The 15468-nt window shown below is 44.1% G+C and overlaps 1 protein-coding gene across 1 annotated transcript in view; it reads left to right on the top strand.

The window, feature by feature from the left end:
* Positions 1–15468, top strand: part of Fam107b (family with sequence similarity 107 member B) — a 212950-nt gene that overhangs the window by 72113 nt on the left and 125369 nt on the right. Inside the window, exon 2 of the mRNA XM_036187762.1 lies at positions 6300–6357. Coding sequence (XP_036043655.1) covers positions 6300–6357 — 58 coding nt within the window. The remainder of the gene's footprint in view (positions 1–6299; positions 6358–15468) is intronic.

Here is a 15468-nt window from a genome sequence, read left to right as displayed (position 1 = left end):
CAAAACACCAGATTACAGAGGCATTTCCCATTCAAGCTGTGACACTAACTTAGCCCTGCTTCAGATATGGTGGAAATGGGGGTTCAGTTGATGCCAGCAGGTGTCCCCTCTCTTGGCTCAGACTCAGTTACATGGCTTTTTGTGGGAGGGGGTCAGTTTTCTTCAAGAATATGGTCCCTAATAAATTGTTCATGCTCCAGTGAATGGTCCAATGCCCACACACAGATGGACAGCATTAATTGGACTCAGTGCATTATAAAAAAAGGATGTGAAATTGGGAAGGTGAACTCTGTGGTAGGGGATATAGAAGGAACTGGATGGTGGCTAGGAGGTGGAGAGAATCAAAGTACACTGTATACACATATGAAATTCTCAAAGAATAATATATATATATATATATATATATATATATATATATATATATATATATATATATATATATACATATATGGTAACTACAAATAACAACTCCAACCTGGACAGTGGCCTTAGGTTTCAGGGCCAGTGGGTAAGTCTGACACATTGTCCCAGAAGTTAAGAGAAAAATTTGGCTCTTTTAACATTAAAAAATTATTTATTTGTGTGCATTTATTTTGTGTTTATGTGTATAGTCAAATATGTATCACAGTGTATGTGTGGAGGTGGAAGGGCAAACTTGGGTGTTGGTCCTTGTCCTCTACATTGTTTGAGGCAGGGTCTCTTATTGTTCACCCCAGCATTCATCAGCCTAGCTGGCTGGCACCAGGGATCCTTCTGTGTCAACCTCCCGTCTGAGTGTAGGAGCACTGGAGTCACACACACACACACACACACACACACACACACACACACACCAAACAAACAAACAAAAACAAACAAACAAACAAACAAACAAACAAAAACCTTTGCTTTTACACGGGTTCTGGGGATTCAAACTCAGGCCCTTGCACAGTAGACACTTTGCCCTTGGAGCGATCTCTCCTGCCCTTGTGACTTTTCTTTAGCCCTGATTGGATCACATGACTACTCTGCCAATGATAGCAAAGTGCAATAGATTGATGGACATTGGCCCGAGTCATACAGGCAGCCACAGGAGCCAGAGGCTCTTCAGAGTGGGACAGGATGTCTTATGGAGAAAATGGGGACACAGGAGGAACTCCAGGCAACAAAATTAGCAGATGTTCCTCTGGTTGGGTTGTTGTCATTTTATGGTATCATTGCTGGGAAAACCAGCTAAGAACATATTCAGCAACTCTCACACTCAAGAGAAGAGACATGTGAATTTTCAGCCTTCTTTCTCTAAATAGAACATGGTTTATACTACCAAACACATGTTTATTTAGTCTGCACTGACTACTCTCTGGCCAAGAGGATTGCAGATGTCCCACCCTCCCTGCTGATTCTTGTGGACTTAGCAATTTTCATTAAAGAGAAAGCTGAGGTGGCGGTGTTTAAGATGGGGTAATAAGCATGGTTGGAGGGAAGCGAAAGGGCTGTGTTTGTTCCTTTTTCCTGAAAGTCAGAGAGATAAAAAGTGAGCAGTCTAGCCAGGCAGTGGTGGCATGAACCTTTAATCCCAGCATGTGGGGAGCAGAGGCAGGTGGATCTCTGAGTTCAAGGCCAGCCTGGTTCCAGAGTGAGTTCCAGGACAGCCAGGGCTACACAGAGAAACCCTGTCCTGAAAAACAAAACAAAACAAAACAAAACAAAACAAAACAAAACAAAACAAAACAAGTAAGCAGTCTCATTGGCACTAAGGGAGAATTATTCCATTTATAAAACAACTTTATTTGGGTAACTTTGGCATCTCAAGAGATTTTTTTTTTCCTCTGTGGCTGTATTATAACTCTATGTTTTTATTATGTATGCATTCTGTTGACCTTTGGGAAACAAGAATCCATGTGCTGTGTTGAGTTGCTGTGTACTGGTGGGATTATTTTGTATAATTTGCGTATCATTGCTGTATTGTGAATTCACACCCTTTATAGAAAGGGAAAAGCAAGTTGTTTCATTTAAATTTCTTGTAACACATAAATCTGAGATAATTGGATAGGGGTCTTGTATACTCAGATTACCCATTTGATGCTATTCTATGGGCTTTTAAAGTAGGGTTAACTGGGGGATCTGGTCTCCAGTGAGGAATTTTGGAGATGATGTTGGATCCTTGGGAAAACACTTGTCTTCGACACAGTGACGTCATTCCCATTTTGAGGCAATACTGATGGTAATTTGATGACACTAGTTTTGTGAATTAGAAGGCACATTTGTCTTACTAACTGAGCCTGAGAGTCTGATGGGGTGCTGATCCCGGTGAGATACTACTTAGGGACTAGCTAACTCAGAACACATTTCAAGAGTGTTTTTTATAATGGGTGGAAACAGATTCTGAGTTCTGTGGTTCCGCTGCAGTTGTAGAGTAGACCTGACTATCACATGTAGAACTTCATATTCACATGCTTCATCTATTGGGCTAAATTCTCAGAAAGAGCAATGAGTGAACGGGAAGAGTGCCAGCCGAGGAAGGAAGCTGAGGAGGCAGCTTACTCTGCAGGAGGGATGCTGATAGAGGAGTGACTCATCACAAATTCATCTTGCTGACAAAGCTAGAGTGTACTAGTCTTTTTCTTTTGAGCCGTCAACCAGCTCCCAAATTATGACACAGAGACTTCTTATTAGTTATGAATGCTGGGCCTTAGCTTACGCTCATTTCTTACTAGCTCTTATAACTTAACCTGTTTCTCTTCATCTATGTTTTGCCTCAGGGCTTTTGACCTTCCTTTCCTTCGGTATGTCTTACTTTCACTGTTTCTCACATCTGGCTGCCTGGCGGGCTGCCTGGCTCCTGGCCTTGGGAGTGTTCTTCTCTTAATCCCTCTTTTCTTCTCCTTCTTCTCTCTTGAGCTTAGGTCTCTCCTCCTCCTTATTCTCTCTGCCTGCCAGCCCCACCCACCCCTCTCTTGCCTAGCTATTGGCCATTCAGCTTATTATTGGACCAATCAGGTGCCTTAGGCAGACAAGGTGAAACACATGTTTACATAATTAAGTAATTATATTTATTTAAAGATAATAATTATATATTATATTTACATAAATGTACATAAACAAATGCAACACATATTTGCCTAGTTAAAGTAACATTCCATAACAATAGAGGAACCTTATAGACATTCCTGATTCATCTCCCTTACTTGTAGCAGGTTCTGGTGTTAGTGATGTAATAGGAGTAGCTGTTGTCAGTTCTTGAGTCCAGGAAGATGGCTCAGTGGAGAAAGCATGAGGGCCAGAGTGCAGATCCCCAGCAGACAGATAAAAAGAGCTAAGTCCAACAGTACATACCTGTCATCTCCACACTGGGAAGGCAGAGGCAGGAGGATTTCTGGGACTTGTTGGTTGGTTAGTCTTTCTGAAGTTGTGAGCTCTAGGTTCAGTGAGAAACTCTGCCTCCAAATGTGCTCACACACATGTGAGTCCTACACACACACACACACACACACACACACACACACACACACCACACAGCACATGCATGTAATGTTTTAAAAATCAGGTATCAGGATACTTCTGCAGTGAGATACCATCTCACCTCAGTTATGTGGCTGCTACATATTTTAAAAATATGGAGAAAGAGAACCTCACACACCAGTGGTGAGGGTGCAAGCTAGTTCAGCTGTTAGGGAGGACAGTATGAATGCTCATCAAAAAAAGATACTAAAAAACAGAACTGTCATCATGAAAGAGATACCATGGTGAATGAAGACACCATGGGAATAGGAAGAAGCAGAGTGCTAGAGAGGTTCCCAGGAATCCACAAAGATGACTCCACTATAGACTCCTGGCAATGGTCGAGAGGGTGCCTGAGATGACCTACTCTGGTGATTGGATGGCTGAACACCCTAACTGTCATGGTAGAACCCTCATCCAGTGAATGATGGAAGCAGATGCAGAGATCCATGGCCAAGCCCCAGGCAGAGCTCCAGAAGTCCAATTGGCGCGCGTGCGCGCGGAGAGAGAGAGAGAGAGAGAGAGAGAGAGAGAGAGAGAGAGAGAGAGAGGAGGGATTATATGAGTAAGAGATATCTAGACCATGATTAGAAAAAGTACAGAGACAACTAGCCAAACTAGTGGAAATACATGAACTGTGAACCAATAGCTGAGGAGCCTCCATGGTACTAGACTAGGCCCTCTGGATAAGTGAGACAGTTGTTTAGCTTGAACTGTTTAGGGGGCACCCAGACAGTGAGACTGGGACCTGTCCTTAGTGCATGAGATGGCTTTTTGGAACCTAATGCCTATGCTGAGCCACTTTGCTCAGCCTTGGTGCAGGGGGGAGGGGCTTGGACCTGCCTCAACTGAATCCTACTAGGCTCTGCTGACTTCCCAGGGGAGACCTTGCCTTGGAGGAGGTGGGGAAAGGAGGGTGGGTTGGTGGGGAAGGCTGGAGGGTAGGAGGAGGGAGGATAGGGGAATCTGTGGTTGATATGTAAAACAAATAGAAAATATTTTAATAAAAAATATTATAAGGCCTGGAGAGATGGCTCAGAGGTTAAGAGCACTGACTGCTCTTTCAGAGGTCCTGAGTTCAATTCCCAGCAACCACATGGTGGCTCGCAACCATCTATAATGAGATCTGGTGCCCTCTTCTGTATACATAATAAATAAATAAATCTTTTTAAAAAATTATAAAATAAACGTATGACAAAAAACAAAAAACAAAAATCAAAAAAACAACCGGGCAGTGGTGGCACACACCTTTAATCTCAGCACTTGGGAGGCAGAGGCAGGAGGATCTCTGTGAGTTCCAGGAAAGGCACAAAGCTACATAGAGAAACCCTGTCTCGAAACCCCCCCCCAAAAAAAAAAATAATAATAAAAAAGACACTAAAAAACAGAACTGTCATCATGATTCATGATTCAACTGCTGGTTCCATGGCCCAAAGAAGTGAAATTAACATATGAAAAATATAACTTGCACAGTAATGCTCATGTGGCACTATTCTCAGTAGCTATAGAACCAGCCTGGGGCCGATCCATGGGTGAATGTAAGGAACATGTGGTATTCGTAAACAATACCATTCATCCCTATGTATAATGTCCTGCCATCTGCTACAAGATAGCTAGATAGAAAATGGACTATATTATGCCACACATTCCTTCTCATATCTGGAAGCTAAAATGTTGACTTTATGTAGAACATTGAATATGAGAAGTATGGAATGATTAGGAAGTGTAGATAAAGAGAGACTGGATTTGATTAGAATACATTGATCAGCATTGAAATACATTAATCAAAATAAAGCATAATCAGTAAAGAACATTATACCAGTATTCAGAGAGGAATTTGTACACCACTTTCCCAGACAAAAGATAACTGTTAGAACTTGCAAAAGTATGTAGGATCAGCTCCAAGCGTTAGGAAGGATAGAGCCTATTTTGCTTTGTCTCATGTACTACCAGAATTATTATCCATGGAGAAACCGATGACTCTTTCATTTAGGTGGTTGGTACCTTCAATGTGCTAGTCAGAGGGACCCATGACTTATACTGTTCTAAGGAGGCTATTCAAAGGTACCCAGAGATGTGTAACCTAGCACCTTCAAATTTATCCTACTTAACATCTGTAGTTCATCTGAAACCTCAGTTCCTGGAACTGGGGAGATGGCTCAGTTGTTACAGGGCTTGCTGCAAGCACGAAGAACTAAGTTTGAGCCACAGAACCTACATAAAACAGCCAGTGTAGTGGTGTGTGCTTGTCATGTGATGGAGCGGTAGAGACATACAGATCCCCGGGGCTTGTTGGCCAGCAGCCTAGCACAATCAGCAAGCTCCAGGTCAGTGAGAGATTCTTTTTCAAAGAACCAAATTTAGCTCCCAAAGAATAACATCCAAGGTTGACCTCTGACCTCCATGTACACTCACTCACACAAGCACATAGACATCTGCATCCACATGCATTGATACACAAATGTACACAGAGATACACAGACACACAGGAACATACACATCTCAAACCTCAGTTCTCCCTTCTATCTGTTTTGCTTTTTCAAGACAGGCTCTCTATGTAGTCCTGGCTGCCCTAGAACTCACTATGTAGAGCAGGTTGGCCTTGAACTCACAGATCTGCCTGCATCTTCCTGCTCAGTGCTGGAATTAAAGGCATGGGACACCATGCCCGGCCCAAACCTCCATAATTTGGGGCTTGGTTTAAATGTCTCTGCTTTTAGTCTCATATATGAATTCAGATTTACAAAAATATGTGACTGTAAGTTAACGCTTATTTTCACATTCTCTCTGCTTTTCTTGTTTCTGGGGCTGGAATTTAGGAAGAAGAATTCCAACCAGGGCGCCAGTGTCCCGAGCTGAAACAGACGATGCTGTCAGGTAGAGGATGCCAGCATGGCTCTTCTTTTTCTGGTTGCTGTTACTCACAGCTGGGCGTAGCTCTGTCATAAGATTTGCAGACATGTGTCCCTGACAGTGGTGTCCAGGCAGCACACCTGGACAGTCCCTTGTGCTGCAAAAATGGTGTGTTCCCTTCCTGGTCTTCTTTCGTGCACTGATGACAATTACGGATGAGGCAATACTTGGAAAGGAGATGGTGGTGCTGATGCTGACAGTGTTGGTGATGATGAAGCATTTCAGATTCAGTAATAAAGAGAAGGAATGTTTCTAAGAGCCAGAGGGGATGGAGGCCACCAGGAGAACAGGCCCTCTAAATCAACATGAGCAACTCATATGAACTCGCAGAGACCGAAGCCGCAAGCACAGGGCCTGCACAGTCTGTATCAGGTCCTCTGCATATACATTATAACTTTTGGTTTAGTGTATTTATGAGATTCCTGAGTGTGCCAACAAGTGGGCCTCTGACTCTTGGGCTCTTTTCCTTCTCTTTGTTTGTCTTGTCCAACTTCGATATGATAGTTTTTGTCTTATCTTATTATATTTTATTTCATTATATCTTATTATTATTCCTCAGAATCATGGTTTTTTTTTCTAATGAGAGACAGAAAGGGAGTGGATCTGGATGGGAGGGGAGGAGCTGGGAGGAGTAGAGGGAGGGAAAAACAATCAGGATAAATTATGTGATTTAAAAAAAAAAATCTATTTTCAATAAAAAGAAAAGACACAAAGTGTAGTTGTTTACTGAAATACTTATAATTACCTTGGGAGATGTTATTTAGATCCGTTTGCTATTCTTTTAAATGTTAGTGTGGAGTCAAGTGTACAGTTTTGCTGAAGTTATTTACTTCATAACAGAAAGGGCTTGTGTGGAGAGAAACTTCAGACTGTAATCAAATGACGATCATGAGAAGCAACGGCCAGAAAAATAAACATCAGTGGGGACTTCAACATAACACAAGCCGAAAATTAAGAGTCCCCGCCTTTGTTTCTTAACAACTGTTGTGTTTTTGCATGACTCAGAACTAAAAGATGGCTCCAGATGTGATGGTTGCTAGAAGCGGCTTATCACTTAGTAGAAATCAGGCGTTACGGTTACAGAGCTGAAAGCGATAATGAAAAGATGACACAAAGTGAGAACCAAGCGGTGTCCGGCTCTAGCATGATGGAGGAGGGGACGAGCTGCTAACCCATCATGGCATCGCCTTCTATTACATGTATCTGTTTATTGGCGTGTGTGCTCTGGTCATTGGGCATGTGGGGTGGTCAGAGGACAACGTGCAGGACTTTGTTCTCGGTGTCCACCATGCAGGTCTCAGGGGTAGAACTCAGGCTCGGTAGCGAGTGCCTTCACTCATGGGGCTATCTCACCAGCACACCATTTCCCTCTGTACAATTCTTCCCTCACTTCCATACCCATACCCCATCAAATACGACCATTGCTTTGGTTTAGTGCCTCTTCCGAGGACACTCTCCCTGGCAGATTCCTGTATTCCTGGCTCCCTGGTTGGGTGTTTGCTCTAAAGTTCCATCCTACAGAAAACTTCCCTGACCGCTTCCCATTCCCAAGTCACTTCACTCACAGCCTTGCTGTTGAGCACCGGGGACAGCTCTGCATGTAGTAGTCCTAGCAGTGTTGGTAGGTCTCTCTCCACCTCTGCTCTTTTTAGACAGGGTCTGAAGTAACCCTGAACTTGCTAGGCAGCTGAGGGTGATCTTGATCCTCCTGCCTCTACCTCCATTGCTGGGTTACAGATGTGTACCACTATCCCCACTTTATGTGATGCTGGCGATCACACCCAGGACCTAATGCAGCACTCTCCCAACTAAGCTAGAACCCCAGCCCTTAGGAGTTTCTTGTTCGTGAGTCTGTTGTATTCATTTGTATAAAGCATTGTCTTTCTTCTGTGAGATGGAGGTGGTTTGGTGAAGGCCCACTCTGTGCCTGGTTTGGGTTTCGGGATTAAATAAAAAGGATCAGCCACGATATTTGTACTCAACACAACAGATTGTGTCTAAGAGACAGATGTGTTTATAACACAAGAGATACTGTGAAATGTCTGTGCTATCAAATGCAGCTGGGAACCATGAAGAGGAGGAATCAAGTTTGCACTGGGAGACGGTGACAACCTCGTGGGTGAGGACACTTGCAATGACATTTGGAATTAGAAAGGAGGGGCACAAGGCAGAGCTGGACTCACATCTCTTGCCCTGATAGTGGTTCTGAGTGTCACTGCACTTTTGCCCTTGATTTTTCAATTCTTCATAATAATTGAAGTTCAATCCTCAGAACCATTTACAAAGCCAACAAGAAGACCAGGACCTCAGAAATGATATTTGCTGTGTTGGCCAAATGTTCACTAAAGCTTGAGGATGTTTATTCATATACATGGAAGAGTATTACCACTCTCCAAAGATTTTTCTGTTGTGTGTGTGTACACATGTAGGTGGGAGGGGTACATGTGTGTGCACAGGTACATGTGGACACCAGAGGTCAACTTCAAGTATCAGTCTTCAGGATTTGTACCTTGTGAGGTTTTGGTTTTGGTTTTTGAGGCAGGGTCTCTCACTGGCCTGGAACTTGCCAGTTTGGCTAGGCTGACCAGTTAGGGAAGAAGAACCTGCCTAATTCCCTAACTATAGCTGGCTTTGTAAATGGTTCTGAGGATTGAACTCAGGACCTTAGGCCTGCATGGCAAGCACTTTACCCACAAGGCTGTGCCTCTACAAGGATTTTCTAAGATACAGTTGACTCCACTGAATCCTACCACGCCTTAGGGAAAGGAGACATTTCATTTCCATTCTGAGAAGATCCTGGTCTTTAGAACCTCCGAGGCTGTCACTAGAAATTGAGCATCATAGTAAGAGTTTCCTCAGCAGACGCATTCAGACTCAGAGCATAGCCAGGAAAACTAGTTCTGTACAAAAGGGGAAACAATGCTTAGCTTGAAACCTAGAACCCCAAGACAGGTAAGGTGACACACATCTGTCATCCAGTTCTCAGAAGCAAGGAGGATCGTGAACGTGAAGCCAGCCTAGGCTATGCAGTAGGTAAGACATTATCTGAAGAGAAAAGAGAAGAAAAGAAAAAGAAAGAAGCTGGGCGGTGGCACCTCCCAACTTTAATCCCAGTACTCGGGAGGCAGAGGCAGGCAGATCTCTGTGAGTTCGAGGCCAACCTGGTCTACAAATCAAGTTCCAGGACAGCCAGGGCTACACAGTGAAACCCTGTCTTTAAAAAAACAAAAACAAAAAAACCAACCAAACAAACAAAAAAAAAGAAATCTAGAATCACATTTTCTTTGTGATTATTGTCCATTTAGATTTAGGACATATGAATAAATGGCTTATGTTTATTATCTTAAATTCTACCTAATAGCCGGGTGGTAGTGGCTCACACCTTTAATCCCAGCACTTGAGAGGCAGAGGCAGGCAGATCTCTGTGAGACAAAGGCCAGCCTGGTCTACAGAGTGACTTCCAGGACAGCCAAAGCTACACAGAGAAACTCTGTCTCGAAAAACCAAACCAAACCAAAACAAAATTCTACCTAATAGTTTTATGCTATAAGTGGGCATTTCAAGTAAAGAATACTATTTCTCACCACTTCTTTATAGATTTAGTTAAATTTTTATTTATGTGTATACTTGTGTGAGTTTATGTGTACAACATGTGATCAGATGACCACAGAGGCCAGAAGAGGGCATCAGATCTCCTGTAACTGGGTTTACCAGTGGTTGTTAGCTGCCCAGTATGGGTTCTGGGAACCAAACCCAGGTCCTCTGAATTGTACTCTTGACCCCTGAGCCATCTCTCCAGCTGCAATTTCTCAGTATTTCCAAACTTCTCTGGATTTACTCAATTCATGCTTGTTATTGGGTCCTTTACTCAGGTTTTATTGCTAAAGGGCTGTCTCCAGGTGAGAGCATTTGATTGAGATCTCTGATATCTGTGAACCATTCTTTGTAATCCTGCTAGGTATGAAGCAGATAGGTTGTGTTTGCTAAATTATTTCAAAAGTATGAAAGTGTAATATACACACTCAGAAACATTTGTTGGATATCTACTACATGCCAGATATTGCATGAAGACTATGCCATATTTAGTGGCTAAGTACAAAAATACATCAATATGCCTCCTGGAGTTTATAGACAACAAGAAATGAAGCCATTAAACAAATGAAAAGGAAATGTATACTATCCAAATGATAACCTTTAGACAAGTAAAATGTAAATTATAGGGAAGTCAGAGTGCTGAGGAAGTCTTGTCTTTGTGGGCCTTATAATTAAACATGGCCTGTAATTTATAGACACTGAGATCCAAGAACATAGGCAGGATGTTGCATGTGTCCAAACAGAAATAAGAGCAGAGGGCCAGGGAGACAGCTCAGTCAACTGTGTGTTTGCCTTGCAAGCACGAGAACCCGAGTTCAATCCCCAGCATCCATATTTAGAAAAACCCAAAAAACATGGTGGGGTGGGGTGTGCTTGGACTCCTGGTGCTGTGGAGGTGGAGGGGGGGCAGATCCCGTGGGCTTCCTGGCCAGCAGCCTCAGCTTTTTGTCAAGCTCCAGGTCAGTGAGACTCTGTCCTAAAAACAGAGTGGGGAGCTGCCGAGATGACTCTGTGGTTAAAGCACCTGATGTGCAAACAAGAAGACCAGAGCTCCCAGAACCTATGGGAATGCTGAGTGGGTATGTCAGCTTGCCTGCATCTCCAGCCTTGAGAGCGGAGGTAGGGAATTCTGCCAGCGCAGCTTGGTGAGACAGATTAACCATATTGATGAAATCCATGCTTGACCCTGCCTCAAAAGATAAGGTAGAAGAGCAATGAAGGAAGATCCCTTGAACTTCCATACATGTGCGCATACACATGAGAACATGCATATATACACATACACACCATATATACAGTCATAAGAAAAGAAGAAAAGTCAAAACAACAACAACAACAAAATCAAAGTGGACAGTATCTGAGGACTGACCCCGAGGTTATCTTCTGACTGACACATGCTTGGACATAAAGGTACACCTGTGCACACACAAAAACATGCACATGCTCACACACATATGAGCACATGCACACATACACAAAAGTAGAAGGCATTGCAGCACTCAGGATGACATGACCAATTTGGGGTATTCGGGAATTTTTCTCAGAGAACATGACATATGAAGCAGATAACAAAGATGGATATAGAATTCATTTGTCAAGAGAGATACATTAGCCAGGGCATTAATAAAGTGAAACCCAATTACTTTAATTGATTCAAAGTGACACCTACTTGAAGATCAGCCCCTTTCTTTCTTTCTTCCTTCCTTTCTTTCTTTCTTCCTTTTTTTTTGGGGGGGGGGAAGGTTTCTCTGTGTAGCTTTGCGCCTTTCCTGGAACTCACTTGGTAGCCCAGGTTGGCCTCGAGCTCAAAGAGATCTGCCTCCTGAGTGCTGGGATTAAAGGCGTGCACTACCACCGCATAGCAGATCAGCCCCTTTCTTGGGCTGATGACTTAATCCTTAGGTATCTGTCCTGAGTCTATAGTTTATATGTGTAGGGGCTACCCAAGAGACAATGACAGTTCCTTGGGGGGGGGGTGTTTAATCTTTATCACAGTCATTGCCTGTTCTCTGTTCCTAATAATCCAGTGCTTATGCTCATTTGAAAGGTTTCTTGGAAAGTGACTTGGCTGCAGTAGACAGAACCCCAATGCCTACCTAGAACCAGGCAGCATTTCCTGTAGTCTCCATGGAAGTCCAGCTGAGCACAAAGAGGGTTCCCCTCTATATAAAGTCTGTTTTTCAGAGATGCAATGTTATCGCTACCCTCCACTGCTATGCTTCAGCTAGAGGACCATGGAGTGGGTTTTGCAGGCAGGCAAGCTGTTTACTTTTGTCCCCAGCCAGCTCTGCTTATACCCTGCTCCTCTCTGCCAGCCCTCCTCCTGGCACACTCAGCCATGACGTGGTCATCGGCATCTTGAAATCAGAGCAGCTGAGAGTCCACTAAAGCAGTGTGCTCTTCTCCCAAGATCCCCTTTGTGGGAATATATCTGCATGCTCCTCAGAGTAGAAAGGAGAACATGAGCGGAGGAAGAAGGGGAAAGAGAAGGCTACTAAAGCAGAAGCCAGGGTATCCCACGCGTGCACGCAAACATGGTGGGCAGATGTAGCAGGGGCGGCGGCAGGTGAAAAGTCATTCACTCCCAGGTGCTGCATCCATGTGGAGAGTTCCTTATAATAGAGAGATGAAGAGAAAGATAGGAAAGAAGGAGACAAGGAAGAAAGAGAAGGGAGAGAAAGTGGAGGTGTGCACTCCTTGTGAAGAGAGAGAGAGAGGAGAGAGAGGAGAGAGAGAGAGAGAGAGAGAGAGAGAGAGAGAGAGAGAGAAGAGAAGAGAAGAGAAGAGGAGAGGAGAGGAGAGGAGAGGAGAGGAGAGGAGAGGAGAGGAGAGAGAGAGAGAGAGAGAGAGAGAGAGGAGAGAGGAGAGAGGAGAGAAAGAGAAAGAGGAAGGAGAGGGGTTTTTCTTTAAGTCAGGATGCAGGGCCACCCCAAGGGGAGGGTTTTTCAAGGGATGGGTCAGAATTCTAACAATAATGACACACATGTATGGAAATGCCATAATAAAACATTATATACATTCCCTTGTGGAAGAAGAGAGGGCACGTGATGCCCCTCTATAACATTTAGCAAGATGGGTTTAGTATCATTGCCCATATATTATCCGTGTTTCTATAAATGCCCCTCACCCGTGCTTCTGTAAGTAATCCCAATTAAACCCACGGGTTCGTGGAGCTAGCCTTGAATGAAGTCTGTCACTGGTGCCTGATCCCATTTCCCCAGGAACAGCCACATATCACTTCCTTCTCGTTCTGTTCGGCTCCTAGTTTTCTGAACAGCAGAGGGCATGCTGCCAGGCACACAACTTACTACACAGGGATTTAAGTCTCAGATTTACCCAGAAAATGAAAAACCATGGTGGCTGTTGGGAGTGTTTTCAGTATCAGCCAACAGGCAGAGAAAGATGAGTGTAGCAGAGGTGAGTGGGGGATATGCTGTCAGAGGTAATCATATCATGTGGCCATCCCTTTCTTTATCCGAGCAGAGGAATACCAAGAATCTCAGGCAAACACACACAAGGCTCCATGAGGCTGTGTGCCTCCCAAGAGCAATGGACCACATCTGTTTAGAAATGAAGCCAGGGCCAAGGGAAATGGCTCAGTGAATAAAATGTGTGCCGTGCAAGTTTGAGGATCTGAGTTTGAATCCCCAAACAAACACTAGAGGCTGGCATGGCAGCAAGTGTCTGTTGGAGGCAGAGCTACGCAGATCTCATGAGATGGGTGGCCATCCAGCCTAGCTGAGATAGCCAGCTCTACGTTCTGTGCAAGACTGTTTAAAAGATGAAGTGGATAAGCGATGAAGGCATGCTGATGTCAACTTCTATCCTGCACCTATACCCACAGGGACAAGTACGTGCGTGTAACACAAATACACCACACACGAGTGCACACACACTCACTTTTTAAAAAGAAGGGAAAAATGAATTCAGACCCTTCATGGGATGTTGAAATTTTGAAGGAGCATCACATCTGTTGGATACAATACTTGATGTGAAACTAGAAGGAAGGATACAAAACCAATCTTGGGCTATACTTATAAATGCACAGCGAAGATAAAGGTTGAGGTTATGGTTTTGTGAAAAGTGATGGTAGGTTGGTGGAGGCTTTGTGAGTGAAACTTTTCCATACTTAAGGTTTCCTTTGCTGTAATCAGGAGGTTGTTGTTTGGATAATAGAGAGGAAAACAGAGACATTTCATTAATAGTGACAAGAAGGAGGCTGGAATGCCAGACAGAAACGTTTGTCAACACAAAGGTGTTGTCATGAAGCTTGGCAGCATGGTAAGCCCATAACTGGAGTAGCTGAGGACAGGGACGTTAGCCTGCCAATGTCTTCTCTCCTGAGAGCACGCCTTACTTCTCAGTAGCTACAATGCCCAGGCCCTTCTCTGTCTATGATAATCGGGGCTCTCCAGAGAAACGGAACCACTAGGTTATAGATGAGGTAAGAGATGTTTGATGAAGGACTGGCTAATACATCCTGTGATCTGCCACTGTGAGCTGCAGATCCAGGAAAGCTGGTGGCTTAGCTCTAGTCTGAGTCCAAAGGTCTGAGACCGAGAGGAGCCATGGGTGTTGAATCTTAATCCAAGGTCTGTGGCAGACTTTCCATGGTGCTTCACAACACCTCATCTAAAAACCACAGAGGCAGAAGTGTTGATTTTGGCTGGGTTTCAGGGGGTCTAGTCTGTGACTGGCTGGGCCCACACACTTGAGCAGGACCACAGACTTCTGTGGCAGAGGAGCTTCTTCCTGAATGTCAGGGTAAGAAGTAGAAAGAGAGAGACAGAGAGAAGCATAGGCCAAGATGAAACCTTCTCCCCAGAACCTGCCTCACTTCCTCCAACCGGGCCCTGCCTTCTAAAGTTTTCATAACTTCCCCTAAATGGCGCCACCAGCTGGGGACTGAGTATTCAAGGCACGCACCCATCTAAGCCATTTATGTCCAAATCCTAACACCCAACCCCAGCAACCAAGGGCCCTCCTCCACCTTTTTATTCTGGCTCTTCACAGAGTAGACAATTCTTCCCACTCCACAGGCTGTCTCTTTACTGAAGAATACTTTCATTCTAATACTTTCTTCTAATACTTTCCTTCCAGAAACACCCTGACATAAACACCTAGGACCACCTAGACACTTTGGGCCCAGTCAGCCTTACCCATAGGATTAATCATGACACTTTCCCCTGGACAGCCTCCTTTCCTATTGGCCTGTCATGAAATATGTTCCTTTCTCTGAGTCTTCTATGGTCATCTTTGTCAATATTCTGATCCCACCTCTTGCAGATGCCCTGCATCCTGACACAGAAGCCTCTTAAGGAAAAGCTTGGTCCTTTCCTCTCTCTCTTTCTCCTGCTTTTCCTCCCACAGGGTGCCCACCCCTCTCTCTTTCTCTCACCTTTCCTCTTTTCCTTTCTCCCCCCTTCTCTCTGTCTCCTTCTTTTTGTCTCTCTGCCTCTTTATCTCTCTATTATAATAAAC

Source organism: Onychomys torridus, chromosome 5, assembly GCF_903995425.1.
Source record: "Onychomys torridus chromosome 5, mOncTor1.1, whole genome shotgun sequence".
NCBI lineage: Eukaryota > Metazoa > Chordata > Mammalia > Rodentia > Cricetidae > Onychomys > Onychomys torridus.
The sequence above is the reverse complement of the archived record's forward strand: the minus strand, read 5'-3'. Positions and strand labels throughout refer to the sequence as shown.